Genomic DNA, 26,482 nt, shown 5'->3' with positions numbered 1-26,482 from the left:
GGTTTAAAAAGGGTCCGGTCCCTAGGATTCCCCAGGTTCGAGGAACACACACACACACACACACACGCACACACACACACACACACACACACACACACACACACACACACACACACACACACACACATACACACACACCACCTCACATAGCGATTCGCCCCCGTCACATGCCTCGCCGGAGAGAGAGGGTGCCGCTGGACCATCTCCCCCACCAGAGAGAGCGTTGTCTTCGCGCCCGAACGACAGTTCTCGCGCTGTCAAGCCGAACACGTCTTCCGGGAAGTCCGAATGGGCGAGGCGCCGGCGAGCAGGCACATTTGAAGGGGTGAGCCACCCCTGCTCGGTTCTGGCGGTCGCTAACTGCCTCCGTGCCGCACGGTCCATCTTCCGGGAACAATGTTGTTTACAAACGGCAGCAGAATCCTCCGTCTCGAATCCAATAAACCGAGCGAGGACCGGCCGTGGGAACCAAGATGCCTATCGTTGTGCAGTGACCCCGGCTGCAGGCGTCCCGGGCCGACTACGCAGCTGAACCAGACGGGCTGTCGCCAGAAACCTTACAGCTCCTCCACGGCCCGAAAAATCTCGAATGTCCAGCGTTGACGACCACTGGACAGGAAGAGATGAGATGGCGTCCGTGTTGGTCCCCTGGATTGCAATATCAGCGCTTCCAAGGCAGAACCCAAAGCACCACCAACAAAGGAAAGCGCAGGTGGGACGTTCCAAACAGCAAAGCACTGCCCCACCCGCAAGCGCTCGGAATTCGCCAAAGAATCACGAGGCTTCTCCCATTGACCACGATACACTTAAAAAATTGTGTTTAGATTTGTGTTAATTTTGTGCCGACTGAGCGCGAAACATCCCCTTTTGAAACTGCCACAGCCGATTTACTCGGAACAAAGTAAAAAAAACACTCACACAGGAGGAGATTTCTCTTAGTTCTCCCGCTTACATAAGCCATCAACATTTCCGTGCAGTTTCCCCTTCTTATAATGCACCGAGAAATTGTACTGTTGGAGAGCCAGACTCCATCTGAGCAAGCGACCATTTTTGGGGGACATCTGTCGCAGCCACATTAAAGGACAATGGTCAGTCTCAAATACAAACTTTGCTCCGTACAGGTAACACGACAACTTCTGCGCTGCCCAAACTAAACACGCGCACTCTTTTTCGGAAGCGCTGTACGCTTCCTCTCTACTGGTCAGTTTGCGGCTGATGTACAGAACTGGGTGTTCTTCATGGTCGTAGCCAACTTGGCTTAAGACAGCACCCAGCCCTCTATCACTGGCATCACACTGGACTATGAACTCTTTCCCATAGTCAGGGGTCCTGAGCAAGGGTCGGGACACGAGTGCTTCCTTCAGGCTTTTGAAGGCGTTTTCTTTTTGGTTATCCCAACTTACGTTAGTAGGTGCTCCCTTTCGCAAGGCGTCAGTTAAGGGACTAGCCCGCTGTGAGTAGTTAGGAATATATCGCTGGTAGTACCCAACTAATCCCAAAAATGAGCGAATGGCCGTTTTCGTCCGTGGTTGCGGAAATGCTGCGATCGGGGCAATCTTTAACTCGGATGGGCTCCTAGTTCCCTGGCCTACAACGTGGGCCAAGTACGTCACCTGAGCGCAACCAAATCTACACTTTTCTGCCTTCAGCGTCAGTCCAGCCTGTCGTAAACTGGAAACCACGGTCTTTTGGTGTTCTAGATGCTCTTGCCAGGTTTCCGAAAAAATTGCCACATCGTCTAAATAAGGGAGTGCAAAGCACTGCATGTCCTTTAGTTTGATGTACATGAGTTTCGAGAAGCTGTAGGGGGCATTCTTCAACCAAAAACTAAGCATTAAGGGTTGAAAGGTGCCCGCTGGGGAGATGAAAACGGCATACCTGCTCGCGCTTTCTGAGAGGGGAACTTGCCAATATCCCCGTACGAGATCGAGGGTGGAAATGAATTTCGCGCCGCTCACCCTTTCTATCCTTTCCTCTATGTTGGGAATCGGGTATAGCTGATCCCAGGTAATTGCATTCAGCTTTCTATAATCCACGCAGGGACGAGGATCTTTCCCTGGGGTCTCATCAAGAATTAGCGGTGAGGTATAGTCACTTTCCGCTGGCTCTACAACCCCTAACTCCAACATGCGCTGAATTTCCGCTTCCATTATTTCTTTTTGCCGCGGAGATGCCCTGTAGGGTTTCGACCGTACCGGCTCATCAGAGGTGAGCTCGATTTCGTGTGTCAGGAGGTGTGTCTTTCCCGGGCGACTGCTAAATAGGTCAGCGAATTTGCTCAACAACTGCTTCAGCGTGTCGACCTGGGTCCCGCTTAGGAAATCTGCATTCACGGAGAGAGCCAGAATGTTCTCCACGTTGTCACTAGCGTCCGCACCTCCCTTCTAACCCTGACTCTCGCTGTCCAGCTCTTCTGGTTCATTTAGAGTCAGATTGACGATCCCTCTGCGTTCCACGAACGGCTTCATCAGATTGCAGTGATAGATTCTCACCTGCTTTCCCCTGCCTGGAACCCTTAGCGCGTAATTCGTCTCCGAAAGTTTTTGCAACACTTCCACTAGACAATCCCAGTGAACTTCCAGCTTGTTTTTTCTCGATGGCCGGAGGATCATCACGCGATCGCCCGCGGTGAAACGTCGAAGGCGCGCGTTTTTGTCATAATATACCTTGGCGGCCTCCGGGGCAGCTTTCATATTTCGGTTTACTAATTCCCTCGTGTTGTTAGGCGGTCCAGTAGCTGAAGAACGCACTCAACCACTGTCTGGTTCTCTCCTGTCCCTTCCCGCATTTCTCTCAGCATTCGGAGGGGAGAGCGGAGGGCTCTTCCGTACACGAGTTTTGCTGGCGTAAACCCCGTAGCTTCGTGGAGGACTGTTCGTAAAGCGAAAAGTGTGGCCGGCAGACAATCCTCCCAGTCTGCTTTATGCTCATAACAAAGAGCGCGTAGCACCCGCTTCAGCACCGAATGCCATTTCTCTACACTGTTGGACTGCGGATGATACACCGAGCTGTGTAACAGTTTTATTCCGCATCTTTCTAGGAATGGGGTCGTCAAGGCGCGTGTAAAGACCGTCGCCTGATCGGCTTGGATTTCGGCCGGAAATCCTATTCTCGCGAACACTGACAAAAGGGCGTCAACTATTTCTGTGGAGCTCAATTCCTTGAACGGAATTGCTTCGGGAAATTTTGTGGCGGGGCATAGCATAGTAAGCAAGTACTTATAGCCTGATTTCGTTTTAGTCAAAGGGCCTACTGTGTCTATTACAAGCCGGCGGAAGGGTTCCGAGATCAATGGAACAATTTTCAGTGGAGCCTTTCATGTCTCTCCCGGCTTGCCCACGCGCTGGCACGCATCGCATGATTTTACGTAGCGTTCTGCATCTTTGAAACAACCCGGCCAGTAATATTCCATTAATAGCCGCTCCTTTGTTTTATTGATTCCCAGATGTCCTGCCCACCCATTTCCGTGGCAGAGACTCAGAATGTCCGCTCTGTATTTTTCGGGCACGACCAGCTGATCAAATGTTTTGCCTTTTCTGTCCTGGTAGTGTCGGTATAGCAAGCCTCCCTTCTCATGCATCGTTATGTTGCGTCTCGCGATGCCCTCTTTAGCTGTAAGGTGCAGTCTTCCCAAAGTGGGATCCTGCTTCTGTTCTTTTATTAGGGACTCCCTGTTCACGTGCAGAAGGCGATCAACACTACGCGATGTTGGGGATAAAACGGATCCTTCAGCGTTTTCTGCCTCCTCTACCGACTTAGTGGTTGAAGTCCCTGGTCGCTCATCTACTCGGTCAGCTGTCTGGCTTTCATTCCTCGTTGGTTCCCTTCCCTCATCATTTGATTGCAACGATATGCTGACTGGTGCGTCTCTGGCTACCTGAGGTTCGGGAATCTGACTTAGTTGAGATGCGAGCTGACGAGTTCTCGACCTTGTCAAAGCTTGCATCACCCCGCTTCCAAGTTTCTGGCCTCTGTCGCGTAGCAATTGGTCTGATCGATTCGAGAAGAGGTAAGGATATTGAAGTGGCACGGCCTTCGAAACTGCGGTCTCAGTGATTAGCTCTCCAAACGGTCCATAAATTCTCACTCTAGCTATGGGAAGGCATACACTGTGTTCTTCTACTGCCTGTTTTATCCACGAGACTCCTCCCGTAAAATCGTCCACTAACACGTAAGACGGGTGGACAACGTCCATCGTCGCGGCGCTATCACGAAGCACCCTGCACGGTTTCCCGTTAACGTGCAGCTCGTGCAGGTATAGCTTAAGGAGCTCTAGATTCTCGGCGTTATCCTCTACGCACGAGAACGCCAAACGTTGCGTTGCACACTTAGCTGCAAAGTGCCCGACACCGTTCCAGTTGTAGCAACGAAATGGCCTACTAGCCTCAAACTCTTTTTTCGCGGCTTTGTCTGCTCCTTGTCTCTTCGCCTATTCTTCACGCTTTTCTGGCGCTACCTTCGTTGCCTCCGATTGCTCCGAACTTCTAGCACTTCGCGTCTTTCTGCTAGGCCCTTTATCTCGCATCGCGTTTCGATCGTGTGACGCGCCCCCTTCAGTGCTCAACCTTCTGCGCGAAACGTACTCCTCTGCTAGCTCAGCGGCCCTTTCAACTGTGTCGACTTTTTCCCTGTCTTGAACCCACAGTTTCACCACTTGAGGAATGCTTCGGTAAAATTGCTCAAGGCAAAAACACTCGATGATTTTGTCTCGGCTTTCATAAACCTCGGCTCCTTTTAGCCACTCTAGCAGATTCGTCTTTAGGCCATACACGAAATCCGGATAGCCCTCGCTATCCTTTTTCATTGTGTTCCTTAAGCGCTGTCGGAAAGCTTCGACTGACAGCCGGTACCTTTTTAGCAGACTGGCTTTGAAGTTTTCGTAGTCAGCTGCGTCTTGTGTGCTAAGTCTCGCTATGACTTCAGCTACTTCACATGGCAAGAGTGTCAGAAGCCGTTGCGGCCATGTACTGCGAGCAAAGTTCTCCCTTTCGCAAGTTCTCTCAAAGTTTCCCAGGTACAATCCTATGTCCCTTCCACTTTCATAGGGCTGCATGAATCTGTTCATTCTATATGATTGTACATCGCTTGCTCTTTCAGGAGACCCGGCTCTCGTACTGTCGCCTTTCTTTCGATTTTCGCTTTCAAGCTGCAATCGCTTTAGATTTCTTTCTTCTTTTTCAGCTTCCCACTTTTGCCGTTCTTTCTCTTTTTTCCATTCCGCTTCCCTTTTTCTTTTTGCTTCCTGTACCAAATTCCGCGTATCTACCAGCTGATCGTCATCTACGTGTTTTTCAATTGTCTTGCATATTTCAAGTTTTGTAATTTTTCCCTGTACTTCTTATGACAGTTCCTCGCATAACAACAGCAAGTCCGACTTTGACAATTTTATAAGGTCCATCACAACGCTTTCTCCGCTTTGGCAATGCTATCTGCAAAATGTCGTGAGATTACCCTTTCTCAATTGACATACACTTCCCAGTGATTTTAGATTATTATCTCAAAATCTGAAGCCTGGCGAATCCTATAGGAAAGTGCCGAAACGCTTACCGGTTGAGAAAGCACGATGTCGCACGGTCCATCCCAGCTGCTGCCAACCAGTTGTTGGGAAGGAGGGTTTGTTGAGTGAGCTCTTTCAGCGCCGCAGGTCCCTTCTCCGAATGACGTTGTCGGACTTGGTTATGAAGGAAACTGTACAGGGGGTTTACTTTACATTATTTACAAGATTTAGGACCCATTGGCGGGTGATAGGGGAAGGTCGGAGGATCTTAGAAGATCTGAGGATGATCGAGGATTCCTTCTTCACGGCACTCGTCGTTCGGTTTAAAAAGGGTCCGGTCCCTAGGATTCCCCAGGTTCGAGGAGGTCTTCGCCAGGTTGGGCGTGGCCTAACTTCCGTTGTCGTACACACACACACACACACACACACACACACACACACACACACACACACACACACACACACACACACACACACACACACACACACACACACACACACACACACACACACACACACACACACACACACACACACACACACACACACACACACACACACACCACTTCACATAGGGACACGCCCCCGTCACATGCCTCGCCGGAGAGAGAGGGTGCCGCTGGACCATCTCCCCCACCAGAGAGAGCGTTGTCTTCCACGTCTTCCGGGAAGTCCGAATGGGCGAGGCGCCAGCGAGCAGGCACAGTTGAAGGGGTAAGCCACCCCTGCTCGGTTCTGGCGGTCGCTAACTGCCTCCGTGCCGCACGGTCCATCTTCCGGGAACAATGTTGTTTACAAACGGCAGCAGAATCCTCCGTCTCGAATCCAATAAACCGAGCGAAGACCGGCCGTGGGAACCAAGATGCCTATCGTTGTGCAGTGACCCCGGCTGCAGGCGTCCCGGGCCGACTACGCAGCTGAACCAGACGGGCTGTCGCCAGAAACCTTACAACGCGTAGAGCCGGAAAACTGTGCCGAATATATATACGGCTCCCCCGCGCTGCTTCACAGTGCCCCATTGGCCTCGCGCAGGAGGAATGCTCAGCGGCCTTGGACGAAGACCATCGTGGAGCCAACTGCGTACAACTACTACCCTGTTTTCTCCTGGATTTATCTCAGTGTGCGTGCGGCTGCTGGGTTCACGCGGCGGCCAGCGATCACCGCTGCCAATGAGCGGCTATGGACAATTTCCTAATGAGCGAATCCCGATTTTCCGTACACTTACCGCGAAATATGGCGACAAAAACGAAAAAGAGCAATCGATAGGAGCAGAAGATAGAGAACCGGGCTTGGTGAAGATAATTTAATATTTGTGAGTGTTTTTTTGATGGCTGCTTTGGAGATCGTCAATGTACCCCCCCCCCTTCATAAAGCCCAGTTGCGACACAGGCTGTTCCGTACTTATTATTATGTGCACGAACGCACCTTGAAAGGACATGACAATCTGCGAAGAACTTCGCTTTTTATAGAGCATTGACAATCATCACTGCAGGGAGCGCATCATGTCCCGTCACGTGTATGTATGCATTCATCGCTTAAACGCCAGCACAATGAGTCGCGGCGCCTGATAGAGTGAAAACAAAATGCGACCGTGTTCTGAACTTGCCAACTTCTTAAAGGCTTCTCACGAATTAACAGCGATCTCGTGCACTCTGCAAAATATAACTTAAGCAGCATTGCTGAAAAGAAGCTCACCAGTCTTTATTTGCATTCTTTTCTTTTAGAATGAGTCGCACAACCTCCAGTTGACAGTGTTCCCCGACAGACCACAATGCGGAAGCGGCTTGCGTGAGGGCGAACTGGAATTAATGGTAAGTGGTCCGTGCTGAGCACTGTGAACAGCAAGAGTGCTGCATCCTCCATTTGTGGGGCATTTGTTGGAGACAGCTTCTCACGGGAAATTTAAAGTAGCTTACGGACACTGTTCGTTCGAACCTAAAAAAATGCTTGGAAATGGCGCAGCACTCTCATGACAATATACAAAAGTTTTTTGAAAGCGCCACTAATGAACAGAGGCGTAAACAGCAGTACGAACTGGCGTTCTTGGACTACTAGCCTGAAGCGCTGGCAGAGCAATAGCGTGCCACCGTATGGCATTTTATAGTGTTTCTTGGCGCTCTCAGTGCTTCCCGCGCCCTCTCAGCTCCACTAAATGAGTGGCACATGTACGCCTATAGCTTCCCACCTCGCTCGCTCGAATGAATTGGAGTGAGTTAGTTTTTGACGTAAGAACTATGTTTACTATTTGCTTATGAAGAAGCAACTTCATATTTCGCTGAGTGGTACACGTCGGCATGCTAAACCTGATAAACTTGAATACTGGCCTCTTTTATTGTGTGCTTTTTACAATCAACTCATCCATAGGAATCGCGAACGACCTTTGCGCTGCAACGTTAAGTAGGGGTCGTATAAGATGCTTTAAAAGCCTCAGTTAATAATGAAATCGTACCTAATGCATTCGGAATTACATGTAAAAGTGGCAGCATGCATAACCCCTAAGGGTGAAGGATAGGTGTAAACGGTTTGTTTTGATGCTTAGATTCGCGGTCCATAGTTGACACTTCGGTTCGCCATCAGTCTGTCACAAGCTGTTTCTTTACGATTAGCATTTAAGATAGACAAGGCGGTGATAGGTATAGTTTTTTAAATTATTTACTAGGCTACCAGCACTGCAGTTTCCCGGAAGTATGACCGCTGCCGAAAAAGAGCAGTGGCGCCAAGCCACACTGTTGCAGAAAGAAATGCAGCTTCAATGCTTAGTGGCGCTTCATTGCTTCCTTGCATCTGCGATTTCTGCAAAGCATGTTGTGGACGTACTGTTGGCAGTGTTTGTCTTTAACCAACGTCTTGGCCATTTGTCATACTACCAACGCTGTGGAATAGCGAAACGCGGTTGTGTTTTGTTATTGTTCTGCGAATTGCTGACAAACTTCGGTAATCACCAACCTGTGCGCTTCGATTTATTCTCTGTGCCGGTACCGTGCCGGTCGTTTCAGTTTGTTCTGCGTGCCTTAATTTATTTTATTTTTTATGTTTTGGTCTTTTGTGTCTATCCTAAGTGCCTTGTTTTCCTGTTTTTGTCGTGTTGTGAGTGCCGCCTTATTACTGTCATTCTACTTCTGCACCATTTCACTCGTGGAGCAGACGGGGCGTTGCGCCTCTTCGGGGGGCTGTTCTGCTTCCTTTTCCATTTCCATGTTCGTCACGTTTATCACACCAGACAGCAGCAATAATAAACTGCCTCGACGCAGCTTCATCGGGGGCTGCAGTACGACGACTCGTTCGGCGCCGAGGAACCCCTGAACGAGATTGGCGTGGACAAGCGGGGCCTGGTGGCCCGCGGCACGCATCGCGTTTTCTTGGGCTCCGTCGAGGACTCGGAGCGGATACTGCGCACCATGGCCAACCGGATGGTGTTCGGGCCCCAGTTCGCCTTCTACACGCGCGACCGACAGCTGCGGGACATCCCTGTGCCACGGGTACGCAAAATTACTCGCCCATCCGGAAATTATCACCTCGGGTCAGCCTAACCAACAAAAAAGTGCTTCGTCGCCGCTCATTCTTGAGTGGAGGCAGGAAAAAAAGAGTCGTCATTTATACAAAGGCAGCGCTGGCGTACGACGGACCAGGACAGTTAAAAAGTGGATACAACTGCGTAGTTGTATCCACTTCTTGTCCTCCTCTGCTGTCCTCCAGCGCTACCTTTTTAACAATAAGAAAGGCCAACCAACTCGCCTAGCGACGTACCTTGCTCAAGACGGCATTTATCATCGAGCCTGCACCTTCAGTTTTGTGAGAAAACGAGTCTCTGCCGCGCTTTAGGAAATGCCGATACGCAACCTGTAACCTTCATGTCGCTTCAGGATGTAGCGCACATGGTAACTTTACAGGTTTCCTTTTGCAGCGCCCTGCATCTTTTAATACATAACCATTGAGAAATGGCGCCTTGGACCGCTCAATTGACTGCACCACTTGGCTGTTTCCATGAATTTGTGTGGACTGTCAACATGCTGGACAGACTAAATGTTTTGGGGTGCTGGAAGGGTCGAGATTGTTTTCCTGCTAGCGTATTTTGCTAGTGCTCTCGATACCCTCGATACACCCGCGCTGCCCTCATCGATTAGTCCATTTCCTCATACATGGTGGCACCAAGCGTCAAGCATGTGCGAAATGCTTTCCATTCGCTTACATATTTGCCGCTCCGCGTGGTCATGCGCGGAAATATTGATGCCTTCAAAAACGCTTCACGTACGCACTGGTATGGCGGGGTCGAAGCTTCCGCTCTTATGTTCTTCCGAGTCAAAAGCTGCGCTTTTTAAAGATGTTTGAAGGGATGTGCTGGTGCGTCTCGCTGTTACCCTATACAGCATCACCTAAGTTCGACGATAGCTCATTTGGTCAGGCATGGGGTGATGTGAGTCACGGTCACTGGCCAAGTTTGTTGAAGTATCGACGGTTCGGAACTGCTTACGGGTTCCTTGTTCAGTGAAAAAAGAACCCGTGCGCGGTTCAGAACTGTCGATACTGAATCAAACTTGGTCAGCGAAAAAGGAGCCCGTACACGGATCCTAAACGTCAATACTTCATCAGGCTTGGCCAGTGACTGCGATCCACTTCATTTTACCCTATAACAAAGGCTCGAATGAGCCAGCCATCATCCAGAGAAGCGTGCCGAAGTTAGTTGAAGGTATTAGAACACTGTGTGCCCCCGCATTAACTTCCTACGCATACACTGTGACGCAGGCAAGCGGGCTGCAGTACCCGCTGCCAGCAAACCTACATCTCCCGACACTGGAGCACATTGGAAACAGCCGTGCAATCGCGCGCCTGGAACACCTGTATCCCGGCGTCAAGGACAACAGGCTCAATAGGCCTGCTTCACTATCCCTAAAGGTGAGCCCCATCCCACTTTCCGCTGTTTTTAACAAAGCGTAAATTAGAAGCTTGAAATTTGTTATTTAGATCCCCAGTCAGCTTCTTCCTAAAGGCTCGCCTCGAATTCATCGCGAGCATTGTCACTCGTTTTTTTTACATTTTTTAAATTTTTTGCGGTTGGTTCTAGCTTCTTTATTACCATAATGAGAATACCATCTGGTCCCGTTGATGTGCCACTAGGAACCTTCTTCTCTGCCTGTTCCCACTCTCTTTGCTCAAGTCAAACTATTGCAGTAACCGGTCTATCCTCCGATAAATTATGCGCAAAATTTCTTTAAATTTTTCTCTCATCCTTGTTTCTATGTGTTTTATCACTTCATCCCCTTTTAGTCGAATACACTGATCTGTAACAATAAACATTTGTTCTTGCCTAGTCTCATTACTCATTGCATTTATATGCTTCCAGAATTTTTGAGCTGCTTTTCTATACTTTTTATTTACTTTTGGCATCTATTGGGCACCCTTTCTTCTAATTTTATCATTAATTAAAAGAAATAAGATGCTTCCTTTTACACTTTATGAAGGTATCCCATTTTCTGTCTACTTCGGGTTTTGGTTCCCCCCTCTTCTTGGAATATCTGTGTTCCCTGGACGCTTCCTGGTGCTTTTATATTGTCCTCTTGACCTCCTCATCCCACCAACTCTTGGGTTTGCATCTTTTCCTTTTAGCTTTATTCGCACCTTAGCTAGCTCTAGCTCCAGTAATCGAGTTAATTTGGTATAAGTCCATTCTGTTTCACTATTATCAAAAATTACTTTCTCATTTTGTTTGGCTGCTGCTTCAAATTGCTTTTCTGAGTAAAAATTCTCCTCTGATTGTTCATCTCGCTCCAGTCCTACATTGGTTTCTCTTCTGAAACTCAACTTTGTACGCTTGTGGTCACTACCTAGGCTTCTGGAACCATGTTCATCTATGCTCATTACCCCAAATCTATTATACATTTTCTGTGACAGTGCATAATCTATCGTCGAGTGCAGACTCCCTGACTCCCATGTTATGACCCCTTCACACTTCTCGTTACGGTTGCATAAAACTAAATCATGCCTGTCACACATATCCTGCAGCATGCTTCCTTTCGTATCTGTGTACCCATCCAGGTCTTCTATATGTGCGTTCATGTCGCCTAATATAATTATCTCGCCCTGTCCTCCTAGCTCATCAATGTCGTTCGCAATGCATTCTAACATTTTCCTGTTTTCCTCTTTGGCATTAGCTCCTGTCCACATGTATACAAAGCCAAGGAGTGTTTGCTCCCCTGCCACTTTTCCTTTTAGCCATAAATGTTCCTTGCATCCCAGTTTCTATTTCCCAGTTTCCAGTTCTTCTATTTCCTCCCATTTCAGTCTATTCCTGCCAACTTGCATGTTAATGAAACATATGTCTGAATTAACTTTGCCCTGGCGCTTGTGTCTATTTCTTTTCCTATAGTTCAATCGTCCCTTTGATCTTGGTTCTTCCTTCTCTACACTGGTTCCCTCAGAGCTCTGGGTCCCCCAAAAAAGCTGTTGACTGGCGATCTATCCTACTACCCACCCTCTTGCCAGTGTCACCACCGTAGTGAATGCCATCCAGTGCAAAAGGGTGGGGCCTGACCTCGTACACTTCCCTGTTAACTTCCATTACCCCGTATCTTAGCCGTCGACTCATTAGCCTAATTACAAGGTTAGCCTCAACGATCCTCCTTTGGACGTAAACACAGTGGCGCCATCTAGTGGCAGTAAGCTAAAGCGTGCCAACTCCGGGCCGGAGAAACTTTTTATTTTCTGCAATTACTGATGAATATAGTAAGAGAATTATCTGTTTTTTTTTCAACGAAAAAAATGTGAAAATATAAAAAAACGTTAAATCGCGCACAAAACTGAAGAGCTGCAGTGCAGTCGTTGTTATTTGGCTATGTACACGACATATAGTCAGGCTTAACTGCTCAAAAATGGGCAAATAATCTCAAGAACATGGCCTAGTTGTTACTCAAACCTCAACGTATAAGTGAGAGTTTGCAAATTAAAAGTGAATGTCTTCATGTATAGCGAGAAATGGTGCCGAAGAACGCGGCGGCGGTGATGTATTTGGTCCGAAGCTGCCGTGCAGGGCACCGCCATGTTTGTTTACGAGCGAACGCTAACTCTCCGCAACGTTAAAAGAGATTTCGCTAAGTGCTTGCGGACCGGTAAGTGGTGGTGCACGCGCAGATGTCGCTTGCCGGGCCCGGTAAACGGTAACGTAAACACGGTAACGATATGCTATAACTCTCTTATAACATTCTAATGCCGTTTTCCGGAAGCCGAACACAGCAGGCTTCACCATATTCACCGCGATCGAAGGGACATGTCTGACAGCGGTGATACCTTGTTTCACGTACATACACATTCCGTTCTTATTTGGTTCAAGCTAACTGCCAGGCGATGACCTCAGGATCGGAAGAGCGATCTTCTCTTTTCTATATCGCCGTTCCGCAGCGGCTGGACTCCACTTTTCAGCATGCATGTCAAACGTTATACAGAGCCCCCCTACATCTCCGCCTCTTATACGCAATCCTGCGCATGCGACGCGGGGTTCGGGTTATAGAGGGGCGTGCGGCGATAAAGAACGCGGCGCAGCTGTGGGGTCTCTCTGGTTACCATGGTATCGACGCATGCGCACAACTGCTCATCGGCGCGACGTCACGCTCGGCTTTGACGGTGGAGCGGGCGCGCGGCGATGGCGAAGCGCACGCCGCACTTTGCTCTTCCTCGGTTGTCATGGTAACGGCGCATGCGCACAACTGGTCTCTCCCATGTACTGCGAAATGCTCGACTGGTAGTTCAGTGTAGCTCTGGCTACAAAACCATCTGGGGCAGGGAAAGTGCACTGCAGAGCAAGCAGGCGGCCAGCGAGCGCGGGCAAAGTTGACGAACAATTCCAACAATTTCTCTTTCTGTGATAATGAGAGAGGGTTCGCTGATGCGGCAGAGGTAATTTGAACGGCTTCAGTTATTTCTTTGGTAAGGCGGCCACTATTCGTGATCACTAAGCAGCTATCAATGACTGGCGCAGGCAGCCGCAGTCCCTGAGTGGCACCATTAAAGGGGTGGAGACACCAAATTTTTGGTTTCCTTGTTCTTTATTTCAAACGTTGCGTATTGTCCGAGGACGCGTGATACACGCTGCGCTATTCAGATTTTTTATTGCATTATTTATACTGAGCGATTTCGGTTTCTGAGCGCCGGGGTGTGCTACGACGTCACGATCAGGGAAGAGAAGCAACACTGGTCACATGGGCCCCAAAAGTTGTGACGCACGTATTGCTGCGTCGTCTGCTCTCGTACACATGCTGTGCATAGCAGCGCCTTTCGAAATGATAAGCCGACAAACTTGGTCGGTACTGCGAATCTGCGATATGCTAAGAAAAACCAATCGAGCGAGGAACGACACTGAGTCCTGAAACCAAGCGGCTCGCTGCGGCCGATCTCAATCGCCGTACCGCGTATGCCAACACGGTTTCAGCGTTCTATTTCGCTTTGCCACGCCGATGCTCGGAGGACGTCTGTCAGTGGCCCGTAGCTGACCCTGGTCATATTACAGCGACACGGTGCCTCGCTTATCCTACCGACCAATACCCGTCTCTGTCTTCACTTCGCGCCGCCCGCGCAGCCGCGCTGCGAGACTGCTCAGGGACCCGTGGCTGCTGATCACGATATCTGCTGCTTGTTTAGCAGACAGTCCATGTATTCGCTAAATGAATGCTTGCAGACAATTGTACAGGATTCAGCATTTACCGCACGGGTACGTAACTCCTACAGGAATGCGCTCATGACGACGACTGCATCTCGGCGCTACTTTTGTTTACATATCTTCATCTGCATACAGGCAGCAATTGCGCGTTATTTCGGCAGGAATTGCAAGCTGAGTTCCACTTATGTTAAGCAAGCTCATCTTTTTTGCGCCGGCTGCGGGTTCATGCTTGTTTGCGCAGTGCGATAACCTTGCTAGAATCGACGAAGAATGCGAGCGGCAGCCCATGGGGAATGCTTCATAGCCAGGTTGTTGACAACACGTAAAACCGGCGTTCCTGACTCGTTGCAGCTGCTTTTTTTTGCTTTTTCTGATGTGTCCAGGACTTGAATTTAAATTGGTTTATCTAGAGGTATGTTCGGCACCCATTTGAGATAAACAAAATGGCTTAATTTGCTGCTCTCAAGCGACACCGACGTAGCTGCCGCCGCGGGCGCCTGCAGCATTGACCGACAGACTGGGTCACACCGCCTAGTAGCGGCGCTTCCCGCTTGATGTATTTGCGTCCTAAGATGTAAAAAATCCTCGATTTAAGGTCACTGTTGTCAAAACCACGCTCGATGACCATACCTATCCGCTAAAACTTGTGAACTCGCTCTCCACAATCGCCGACATCGCACATACGAACCCGGCGGACAGTACGAATATATATATATATATATATATATATATATATATATATATATATATATATATATATATATATATATATATATATATATATATATATATATATATATATTCGTACTGTAGCCGAGCCGAAGGGTGAACACAAGAAATGTAGGCGCTCGTTTCGCTTATTCGTATAACGGAGAAGGTGCAAACAAAAGAGTCATCGTCTCATCGACGTGAAGGTTTCGCTCGGCCGCCGATATGAGGTACTGGCTGGTGTGTCAGTAACGGCATTTATGCCGATCAGCACACCGACCGCTGAGTCGCCGAAGCAGCGCCTCGCCGATGTCGCGTGTCGCCGTCCATAGCACGTCACGTTACTGTGTTGTGATGTCACTGCTATTCACTGGTATCGTTCCCAGGGCTCTACGTCACCCCCTATAGCGCTAGCGATGAGCATCCATCGAGAGTAAGAGCCCTTAGGGACTCTTTGGAGCTTAATTAAAATATATTTTAAGCGCTTGTTGCATCCAATACTTCGTCATAGGTGACCTTACATACAGAGGAAGCCTATAACAAGCTTACTATAGCCTCAAAATTTGATGTCCCAACCCCTTTAAGGCGTCCGCCATGGTCCCTTTGAATCACTCTTTCCATCGCTTGAGCACCAGTACAAAGTGGTAACGGGGCAGTTTTCTGCACACATGTATCATGTGAACATAACAGGTGTTTTTATAAGTGAATATGTCCCATCTGAGATTGTACGTCCAAGCCCGAAATGAATGCTTTATTAAAAGCAGAAGTTCGTTGCGTTGTTAACTGCATAAAAATTAGTATTTTATAATTCTAAAATTGCATTTATTTTGTTTGTGGTTACGTTAATGTTAAACTGAAATTGAAAAACAGTAATTTGTAATACCATGCAGAAGCGACATGGAACAAAATTATAAGGTGTGAATTAATTAATTAGTAGTGAAAACCAAAGCTTTGAGAAGCAAGTATTAGAAGAACCAGTAGCATTATGGGTCAGCCATTATAATTAATGACGCAACCAACTTAAGCGAACTTGAACAAAGAATAAGCACTGACACCATGGGTAAAAAACCACGCATTCAGGTGATTTGCATGAATAGCCTTCATTTTGAAAATAGTGGGCGTCGTACTCCCATGCAGCTGATGCTTCATAACCGCCCGTTCCATCAGCCATAAAATGTCCAACTATGGAAGGGTAGCTATAAAATCTCCTAGTAGCGTTATAAGAACGCCTTGAGCGCATGATATCTTATGACATTATAAAATTTTCACGAATAAAACTACAGTCAGATTATTGCCTAGGAAAAAAAAAATCAAGGATCTGGTGTTGTGTTCTGAACCTCATCGAGTGCAGCGAAATAGTTGAAGGCACTTGCGGACTCATCGTTTACTTAGATATCTTATGGAAGATATTCCACCTGACCTTCTTGAGGAAAAAAATAACGAAACAAAACCCTGGAAAAACCAAGACTGGCAGTTGCCTTTTTTCAAACAGAACAAACTTGAAGCCAAAAGTCTTAGGTTATGGCTTTACCATTCCAAGGATGGATGCCCAGGTTATCCCACGGGGGTGGCGTACGTCGAAGGGGGAGTTGATTTTTGTGCATTGTTCCTCTCCAAGACAAAATAAAAATAACAAATTGCGGCATAGAGACAGCGATATATTGGTTTCGCATAGCAACACAAAGATTAAGCAGCTTAAGTGCTTGTGAGCGAACAAACTGAATTCCTCCAGGGACAGAAAGAAGCGGCGGGCAAATTTTCGACGTAGCGGCCGCCATCCCTTGCCTCCCGTGGGCGCAGTCAGTGAAACACAGCCACTGATTTCACTTTGAAAGGTTAAAAATAATTATTCATTCGTTTCGTGCATCTTCATTGCCAGCCAAGTGGTGACGCATTAAAGAATGGGATATTTATGCAATAATGCCATAACAAACAGCGCAACTGTCCTGTCAGCCCCTCGTAGCCACGCGCTACGCGTACCGACGGCGCGCTGCTCCTGTTCGATAGATGGATGGATACGGCTGAATCCTTTAAATCGGGCGGTGGCTCAAGCCACCCTAGCCATGACTTACGAAATTTTACTCTTGTCTTTATTTTAGCCACCAACCTGATAACCTTCGCTTGGTTACTTCTACCCGCTTAAAATCTACTTTCCCTTCAGTGTCCTTAAACCCCAATGCCTTGGATAAATCAGCCCCGCTGCTTTCCACTGTAGTAGGGTAAAGCCCTATACAGAAAAGTATCAAGTGTTCAGCCGTTTCTTCCTCCTCTCCTCACGCAACGCGCAACGTGTCTATCTCGTGGTACCTGACTCTATATGTCTTAGACCGAAAAACTCCCGTCCTGGCCTCAAACAACAAAAAGCTTCCCCTACGTTTATCATAGATATTTTCTTCGGCAATTTCTTCCATAAAGATCCTCTATGTTTCCAGTGCCGATTTCGTCAGACTCCCTGCTTTCAACAGAGCTCTCTGTTTCTTTAATCTTTTTATTAACTGATAATTGCTGATTTTCCACCCTACTGCTGTCCAGATATTCGCTTCTCAATTTTCGAGTTCGCTTTCTCCATTTAGTGTCAACCTTCCCCATGTACCGGTATCTGAAAACTTTCCTAGCCCATTGCTTTTCCCACATTGTTCTCAATCGCTATTCAAATGCTATCTTACTGCTAGCTTCTCTGATCCCGAACGACGCCCATCGCATATCACCCTGTACCCCCTGATTTGGTGTATTGCCATGTGCTCCCAAAGCTAGCCTCCCTACGTGGCGTTGTTTGATTTCTAACTTTGCTTGAGCATCTGGTCTCATGCACAGGACCGCACTACCGAAAGTCAGGCTAGGAACCATCACCCCTTTCCAGATCCCTCTTACCACTTCATACCTATTTTAATTCCGCAATAATTCTATTAGTCCACGCCAGCGCCGCGCCGCGGCAACCGCTTCTGAAGCCATCAAGGGTGGTTCACATGCAAGCAATTCGGCAAATAGAGCGAACAGCGGCGCGGCGCTGCGAAGCGTTTCGCAAGCTTTCGTTTCAAATGTGTCGCCGCTGCGCGTTTCCAACCGCTGCGAAAACCAATGTTGCTGGCAAAAGATATGCTTTTGCATTCTGCGGAGTTTAATATCTGGTTGAATTTTGGCTAGTTTTGTGGGGCATGGGAATGTGTGTGTTTGGAGCTGCCCGAGAGTGGTCGCTTGCTCTAGCGTGAGCATGGGCCTGGGAGCGGAAATTCCCTTCTGCTCCTTTGATAGAAAGTGGTGATTTCACCGAAGTTGAGTAGATGGTTCCTCGCTGATCTGGCCCCGTGGTTTGGGAACGCGCGTGGTCCTGCCCGGATAGTTAGTTCTCAGGCTATGTTGTTGACTTTTTCATTTCCTAGGAGGCCTGAGAGTACGGGGGCCCACATTAGTTTGATTCGAGTTTCTGGGCGGCATTTGCTGATTAGTGTTGCGGCCGGGGGGTGTACTCTGCCTTTTATGAAGCCATTTACAGTAGTTTTTGAGTCGCTTATTATGCTATTTTCTTGCGAGACTTTTATGCACATGGTGCTGCTGCTTCTTCCAGACTTTTTGCTACCATAGCCGCAGCTGCTATGCGTTCTCTTTTGTGGTCAGCTATAGCCACAACATATGCCTCTTTGTCCATGTACTTGGCACCGTCGATATACAGCACTGACTTGTCGTCTTATCCATGGATAGTATATATCTGGGTGAATTTTGGCTAGTACTGTGGGGCATGATGTTTATTGTGCATATTTGCCACGCGGGCTTTCCTTCTGCTGATGTTGTGAGAGGGGTGCATGTTTTTTGACGGGTGGTATTATGAATCTTATGATACATTCCCTTATTTCTCTATCGAGATCCATGCTTCGAGGTGAGTTTTGCCTGCATTTTACGTTGTTACTTTCTGGAATTTTTCTGCCGGCTGCAGTTTTGGAGAGTCGTGTTATCTGCCGTGTCAACTGCGCCTCAATGAGTTGTGCAGTATTTGTTATGCTTAGACCCATGAGCCTAGCTATGGGGTGTTGGGTGGTAGTCTCAAAGCCGTTTCGTATGTCCTGCTTTTTAGAGCGTATATTCTATTTCTTTCCTTTTGCGTGAGTCTGAGACTTGGGAGTGCGTAGCATATGCGGCTTAGCACAAAGGCTTGCACTAACCTGAACGTTTCCTTTTCCTTTAGTCCTTTGTTTTTGCTGGTGACTCTCTTTATGAGCCTGGCTGTGTGGTCAACGTAGTTAGTCATATTTCTGATGAAGGTAGAGTTTTACCTATTGCTTTGCAGTCGTATTCCCAAGATCCTGACTTCTTTGACCGTTGGTATGTCAAGATTGTCTATCTATCCTGAGTTTGATTTTGGCCGTTTGGATGATGGAAGGGGAATGTGCAGCTAGGAATAAGGAACTCGAAGGAGACCTGAAGGTGGAGCAAGAGCTACGGATTAAGCTAGAAAGTCAGGCCGCTGAGTCGCTTAAGAGGGAGGGTGCTAAGACCGACCTGTTGGAGCGAATTGTGGGCGAGCTGAAAGAAGAGCGGGAAAAGCGGGCCCAGCTAGAAGAGCAGGTGGAGGCGCTCAGGTCGCGGCCGGCAGGTCAACCCAGTTCGGGGCAGCATCATATGATGGACGAGGACAACGTAGTACACCTTAAAACCGTGCAGGCTGGCCAACATTATTTTTTTCTTTTTTCTCTGCCCACACTAATATAAGTCCCTCAGGCAGAATGCAGCAGCAACACAGAGGCTCGTCGTCCCTACAGCATGGCAGCGCAGCAGGCTTTTAGTGGAGAAGATGGAAAGGTAACGACGGGCACGGTGAAGGGTGACAGTAGCGCATAGCGGCGGGGGAGACAGCTAGCGCGATCCGGAGGGCAACAGTCGCAGGCAGAAAGTGAATGGTTATAGCACTGAAGGGTACTAGTAGTGAGTGACTTGAACGTAGCGAGGGTTGAGGAAGGCATTTTGACAACAGTGATGGCAGACAGGCGGGTGCAGGGTGACGCCCAGTCAGAGAAGTGTACTGTAGATGCAGCGGCCAAAGCCCAGGAGGTGGTAGGGGACAACATGGATAATGAACACCTTGTCATTATCCATGCTGGACTCAACAATGTGCTGAAGGGGAGGAGCCAGAACCTCGAAAGACAGAAGTGGGGATGCGTAGGCTTATAAAGGCCTCTGGGAGTGTGCATGTGACCATATGCGCAATCCCAGAGGTCCAGAGGCAGTCTGGCGGGACGGAAAGCAGGGTCGTTGAGGCTAACCGTGTAATTCGGTTAATGAGTCGACGACTAAGATACGGGGTAATGGAAGTTAACAGGTACATGTACAAGGCCATCTCCCACCCTTTTGCACAAGATGGCATTCCCTACGGTTGTGACACTGGTAAGAGGGTGGGTAGTATAGGATAGGTCGCCAGGCAACAGCTTTTTTTGGGGAAACCAGAGCTCTGAGGGAGCCAGTGCAGACGAGGACGAACCAAGGAAGGTACCAAGATCAAAGAAACAATGGACCCATGGGATATGAAATAGACACAGTGCAAAGTTAATTCAGATATAGGGTACATTAACATACAAGGCAGGAGGAATAGGTTGAAATGGGAGGAAACACAAGAACAGTTAAGACAGGACAAATGAATGGTATATGGCTTACTAGAAACACATCTTATGGACATGGAGAACTCACCCAATTGGGGCATTCGTTCATAAATTTATGAAGTGGCACAGGGTCAAACAGGAATGCAAGGAATATTTCTGGCTAATAGGAAAAGTGGCAGGGGATCAAACACACCTTCGCTTTGTATATCTGTGGACAGGAGTTAATGCCAGAGAGGAAAACAAAAAAATGGTACAACGTATCGTAAGCGACAACGATGAGCTAGGAGGAGAGGGTGAGATAACTATACTAGGCGACATGAATGCGCACACTGAAGATGTGGGCGGGTAGACAGATTCGACAGGAAGCATGCTGCTGGATTGGTGCGACAAGCATGGTTTAGTTGCATGCAACAGTACCGAGAAGTGTGAAGGGCTCATAACATGGGAGGCAGGGAGTCTGCACTCGACAATAGATTATGCACTAATGTCACATAGAATGTATAATAGGTTAGGGGTAATGAGCATAGATGAACATGGCTGCAGATGTCTAGGTAGAGACCATAGAGGTACCAAGCAGAGTTTCAGAAGAGACCAATGTAGGACTAAGGCCAGATGAACAATCAGATGGGATCTTTTACTCAGAAAAGATATTGGAAGCAGCAGCCAAACAAACTGAGAAAGTAATTTTTAAGGATAATGAAACAGAATGGATTTATGCAAAATTAACTCGATTACTTGAGCTAGAGCTAGCTAAGGTGCGCGTCGGGCCAAAAGGGAAAAGAACATGCAAACCCAAGATATGGTGGGATCAGGAGGTCGAGAAGGCCATAGAGAATCATCACGAAGCATCCAGGGAACACAGACATTCCAAGAAGAGGGGAGAACCAGAAGCTGAAGTAGACAGAAAATGGGATACCTTCATAAAGTGCAGAAGAGAAGCATCCTATTTAGTCAATTATAAAATTAGCAGAAAGGGTGCCCAATGGATTTCAAAAGTAAATAAAAAGGATAGAAAAGGAGCTCAGAAATTTCAGAAACATCTCAACTCCATGAGTAGTAAGACTAGGCTAGAGCAAAGGCTTACAGTTATAGATCAGGGTATTGGGCTAGAATGGGATGAAGCAATGGAACTTATAGAAACAAGAATGACCGAAAAAATTAAAAAACAAAGAAATGTTGCACATAATTTATCGAAGGATTATAGACAAGTCACCACAGTTGTTTCGCTTGAACAGAGAGTGGGAAAGGAGCAGAGAAGTTTCCTAGTGGCACGTCGACACTACCAGATGGTATTCGATTATGTTAATAAAGAAGCTAGGACCAAAATCCAACCAAACATTAGTACAAGTAGTGAATAAAATTATAGTGGATGGCAAAGCCCCCAATGAATGGCGATTGAGTAGAATGAACATGATATATAAGGAAAATGGGGACAAAGATGACATAAGCTACCCTCCCAAAACAGTGACATCAGTGGTTTACAGGGTGGTGATGCAGATTAAAAAGGGCAGACTGCAAGCTTGGGTGGAAAACGAAGGGGTGCTAGGGGAGCTACAAATTGGGTTCCGGAAACGAAGGAGGTTGGAGGACAATCTGTTTTCATTGACGCAGTGTATAGAGATTAATGAAAACGAACATACGCCCCTATGGTTAGTATTTCTTCATATCTGGGAAGCCTACGGCAACGTTATTCAAAAGTATCTGTGGGACATACTGTGTACATTGGATGTGGAAGATGGAGTAATTAATCTTTTAAAAGATATAGATAAAGGTAACATAGTGCTTATAAACTCGAAAAAATGTATCACAGCCTGTAGAGATACAGCGGAGGCTTAGGCAAGGATGTCCTCTGTCTCCTTTGTTGTTCATGTTGTACCTGCAAGGGTTGGAGACCAAGCTAGACAGGAGCGGACTAGGTTTCAATCAACAAGGCGAACGGATTAAGCATTCATTACCGGGGCTAATGTACTCGTATGATATAGTGCTAATGGCTGACAACAAGGAAGATTTGCAGAAGCTGATAGACATCTGCAGTACAGAGGGAGATAGATTAGGTTTCAAGTTTAGTAAGGAAAAATCTGTAGTCATGACACTGAATGATGAGGGCGGCGAGCATAGAATACAGGAGATCACGCTTGAGGTAGTGGATAAGTACAAGTATCATGGGGTGCGGATAAATAATGGTGCTGAGTATCTGACAGAGCATGAAAAAAATACGTAATTACTAAAGTTAGTAGGAATGCAGTTGTCATGAAAAATAGGGCGCTGTGGAATTATAATAGGTATGAAGTGGTACGAGGGATCTGGAATGAGGTGATGGTTCCTAATCTGACTTTCAGCAATGCAGTCCTGTGCATGAGACCAGATGTTCAAGCAAGGTTAGAAATCAAACAATGCGGCGTGGGGAGGCTAGCTTTGGCAGCACATTGCAATACCTTAAATCAGGGGGTACAGGGTGATATTAGATGGGCGTCGTTGGAGAGCAGAGAAGCTAGCAGTAAGATAGAATTTGAAGTCAAAGTTTGTTTCCTTTCCTACAGAAGAGGAGCCGGGACTAAAAACTGTGGCAAGAGCTTGAAAACAAGTCCCCGCACCTTTAAATAACTGACAGCATATGAGGAAGATTGTAGTTACATAATATTAGATAAGATTATAAAATAAGAGCAACAATGGTTTTACAGCATTTCATAAATGTATTTATTTGTGAAATTTACAGGCCGCATATGCACACCCTGAAATAAAAGAGAACTAATATATATATATATATATATATATATATAATCTGTAAAGTGAGCAAAAGGTCACAGAACCAAAGGGATAAGAGAATGAACAAAACAACGGCGCAAGCAATGAACTGAAAAACGTCATACAGAAAACTAAAAAACAAAACGTTTTCCCGACAGTAATCCCAAATAACGGATTTCGGTTTGCAGGTTATATCAAAATTGTCCTGGCTTAATCTGTTTGGCAGAAATGGATGGTTATAACATAAGGGTTGATCTATAAGGAAGCTCTTGGTGTCTCAGCACAACATGCAGTCCACCACAGCTACTCCCTACATGGAATCTCGATGCGCCTCCCATAGCCGCCCCTGTGGGTACCAGGCAGCTCAGCCCGGCGTCAGCTGCGCTACACACCTAGCTCCCTCTGCTGCACCACCTCTCATGCGTCGGCCAACAGCTGCTGCACCTGAACCACCGGCACTTGGTGCATTTCGCAGGCCGACCCGGATGACCCATCTTCATCACATTCCCCTCCGCGTCCCTCGATGCACTCTGAAAGCTCGGCCTCAACGCCACAGCCAGAGTCGCCCTCCTGAGCATCACCTTCAGACCCCGGCCTGCCTGCACGACTATTGACTGATACCGACTAACCGTCTAGGAAGGAGGGGGGAGCCCTGTAGCGACCCTCGCCTCTCGGACCAGCCCTGGAACGACTCCCAGCGCCGCCTGACCTAGCGCTCGAGTGCCATCGCCGGCCCTCCGTCCGTTTCGACTTCCAGTCTAGGCGGGGGGCCCTGTAGCGCCCTCTCTTGGGCGGCGCCGACAACCCGGCTAGCGCGCGCCACCCTGCGAAGAGAATAAAGACGGCTGGTCGTGGCTCGTGCAGCCACGGCTAGGCAACTCTGTTCTGGAGTCGGCTCGTAGCAGTGGTCTAGTTTCCTCTGCTCCTGAGGCGCTAAGCCTTCAGGGTAAAGCAAATATCTCTGTGTCTTGTGTCCTGGGCCTGAATTACGGAACTCGCTCTAAAGTTGTAGAGCGTTACGTCAAAATGACGACAGCATGACGACAAGGCGAGACGTCAACGCGTGACGGAACGCGGAATCAACCAATGGCTAGTAGGGTGCCGCCCCGGAAAGGTTTATTTGCACGACAAGAGGCCTATTTGCACGGCAAGGGGCCGTATGCTAACTTTTTTATAAGAACACGCAGTGAAAAAAATAAACATTGTTTTATTCTTTCATAATAGTGTACTTCACTCTCACTGCCATGAAGCAAAACAAGAACATTTACTTTTGTAAATAACTGCTTTCGTGTGTAACTTTTGTTGCCATGAGGGCGCGCTGGCAGATGTAAACAGTGAACATGGCGGCCTTCAAGAAAACAGCTGATCCCGCGGCTAGTTTTTCCTTTTTTAAGCGTCGTCTGAAATCAAGGTTCTATTTGGTTTTACAAAGTGCGCGGATAACAATTATCGAATCCAGTGAAGGCCACGGGCCTCCAGAAAGGAACATGCACGAAACGTCGGGCCCGAACATCGACGAAGACAACATGAGGTAAGTCTGTGTTATTGGTTTAAAGGTGCCGTATGCCAAGCATATGATTTGGTTTCTGTTTCTTTTGCTTTAGGAAATACAAGACGTCCACGAAGCGCGGCTTGTTGGATAAAATCAACTTTTTTGGCCTTATAAACGTCTGGCACAAATGATTTAGTTGGGAAGGAGCAAGAACCAAGCAAGGCGGTTGGGCGCACACTAACAACTTTTTCTTGGCTGTGCTATAAGTTGCTGCATCGCAGCACGCGCATATGTTCCTGTAAAAACATATTAGCCCGAACTCAGAGCAAATGTTTTCCCTGTTATTCCCTGCTTTCGAAAAGCGGAACAGAAACATTTGCCTGTTTGTTTTCCCCGCTGTGTTCGCTGCTGCAATTCTCTAAGCGGGAATTATAGTCTCGAAATGGCGCCAACACGAAGAATGTCGAGCGAGAAAGAGCTAATCATAATAGAGTCTATGGAGAGCCATCCGCTCTTGGCTCGGGCTTCTGCCGACCTAACAAACTCATACACAGCTGTTGAAAAGCGCGAGCTTTGGAACCAGCTTGAGTCGATTCTCAACAACGAGGGGTCGGCCCTTTAAAAACATGATGTCTGTGCCTTGCGCCTTACTAGCACTGTTTATTCCATCTGTGGTGTATTTTAGTCTCGGCGGAGGTGCAGGAATGCATAGACAAGTGGTTGAGCATTTTTGATTGCTTCACTTTTGCTAGTGCTCTTTTAGTTTCATGGTTTGCCAGTACCAATCAGCCGCACCTTTTGCCCTGTTACAGCAGAGGAGATGAACAGGGAGCCTCAGAAAGTTGTCGACAAGACACACTGAGCCCCACAGACCGTGAGTTGGCTTGCCATTATTCAAGCTCCATACTACCCTTTCTGGCAGCTGCTTGAAAGTAATAGCACTATACTCTCTGGCAGCATTTGCAGCAGTAGCCAAAATACGGCAGTGATTCTACAGTATACACAAAACTATCTCTCTCTAGCTTTGCCACGCAGCGCAGAATGTTTATTTCTCTTGCAGTGAGGCTGTGATATCTCCTAGCAGTCTAGCAAATGTGCACCTGAAATATGCTACAACAATGCTGCCCAAGATTGCTGTCCTGTATATTTATGTCAAGTCCTCTCACACATTGTACCAAATGTTTTGCTTATTCCACCACGTGATGAGCACATTTTCTTTCCCGACAGCTACACCGGTGCCCTCGCCGCAGCCCTCACAGCAGCACACACCAGAGCCCCCACCGCAGCCCTCACCGTGCGCCACGCCTAGCCTTCTTGGGAAGCGACGGCGAGACAATGGGGCCAATGAGGTGCTGCGCCAGACGCTGTATGAATCGCATCATTTGGATTCCCTTACTGAGGCCCGAAACCGCCAGGACGCTGCTTTTCAGCAGAGCATGCTGGAGGTGTGTACTCGCTGCGCACACTGCACTTTGCAGAGTCGAAGCCATCACCTGAAGCATAAATATCAGTGCTCTCTTTTGAGCACCTCTACTTCTGTTTTGACGCCTCTTGTGGGAGGTGGTTGGGACAGCTGAGTTTATGAAATTGACACGAGTCTTCTACAACCATACTTTGTCCAAAATATCTCTAGCACCTGACATTTTACATAAACCTTAAGCGAGATCTCAATATTGGTTGTCAGTAATAATTTGTAATTGGAAGTATTTTTACATGCAGGCCATAAGGGAGGTGACAGGTGCTGTGCAGGCGTCAATTGGGCAGCAAGAGCTGCTCATCCGGAACGTGAACCTACTGACGCTAAT

At 47.7% G+C, this 26,482-nt stretch overlaps 1 protein-coding gene across 1 annotated transcript in view; it reads left to right on the top strand.

Moving 5' to 3' along the window:
* Positions 1 to 23,759, top strand: part of LOC144127494 (lysosomal alpha-mannosidase-like) — a 79,440-nt gene extending 55,681 nt beyond the window's left edge. Inside the window, exons 11-15 of the mRNA XM_077660488.1 lie at positions 6,530 to 6,617; positions 7,222 to 7,308; positions 8,767 to 8,976; positions 10,241 to 10,390; positions 23,661 to 23,759. Of these exons, the coding sequence (XP_077516614.1) occupies positions 6,530 to 6,617; positions 7,222 to 7,308; positions 8,767 to 8,976; positions 10,241 to 10,390; positions 23,661 to 23,759 (634 nt within the window). The remainder of the gene's footprint in view (positions 1 to 6,529; positions 6,618 to 7,221; positions 7,309 to 8,766; positions 8,977 to 10,240; positions 10,391 to 23,660) is intronic.
* Positions 23,760 to 26,482: the final 2,723 nt, after the last annotated feature.

The sequence above is a fragment of the Amblyomma americanum genome, chromosome 1 (genome assembly GCF_052857255.1).
Source record: "Amblyomma americanum isolate KBUSLIRL-KWMA chromosome 1, ASM5285725v1, whole genome shotgun sequence".
NCBI lineage: Eukaryota > Metazoa > Arthropoda > Arachnida > Ixodida > Ixodidae > Amblyomma > Amblyomma americanum.
The sequence above is the reverse complement of the archived record's forward strand: the minus strand, read 5'-3'. Positions and strand labels throughout refer to the sequence as shown.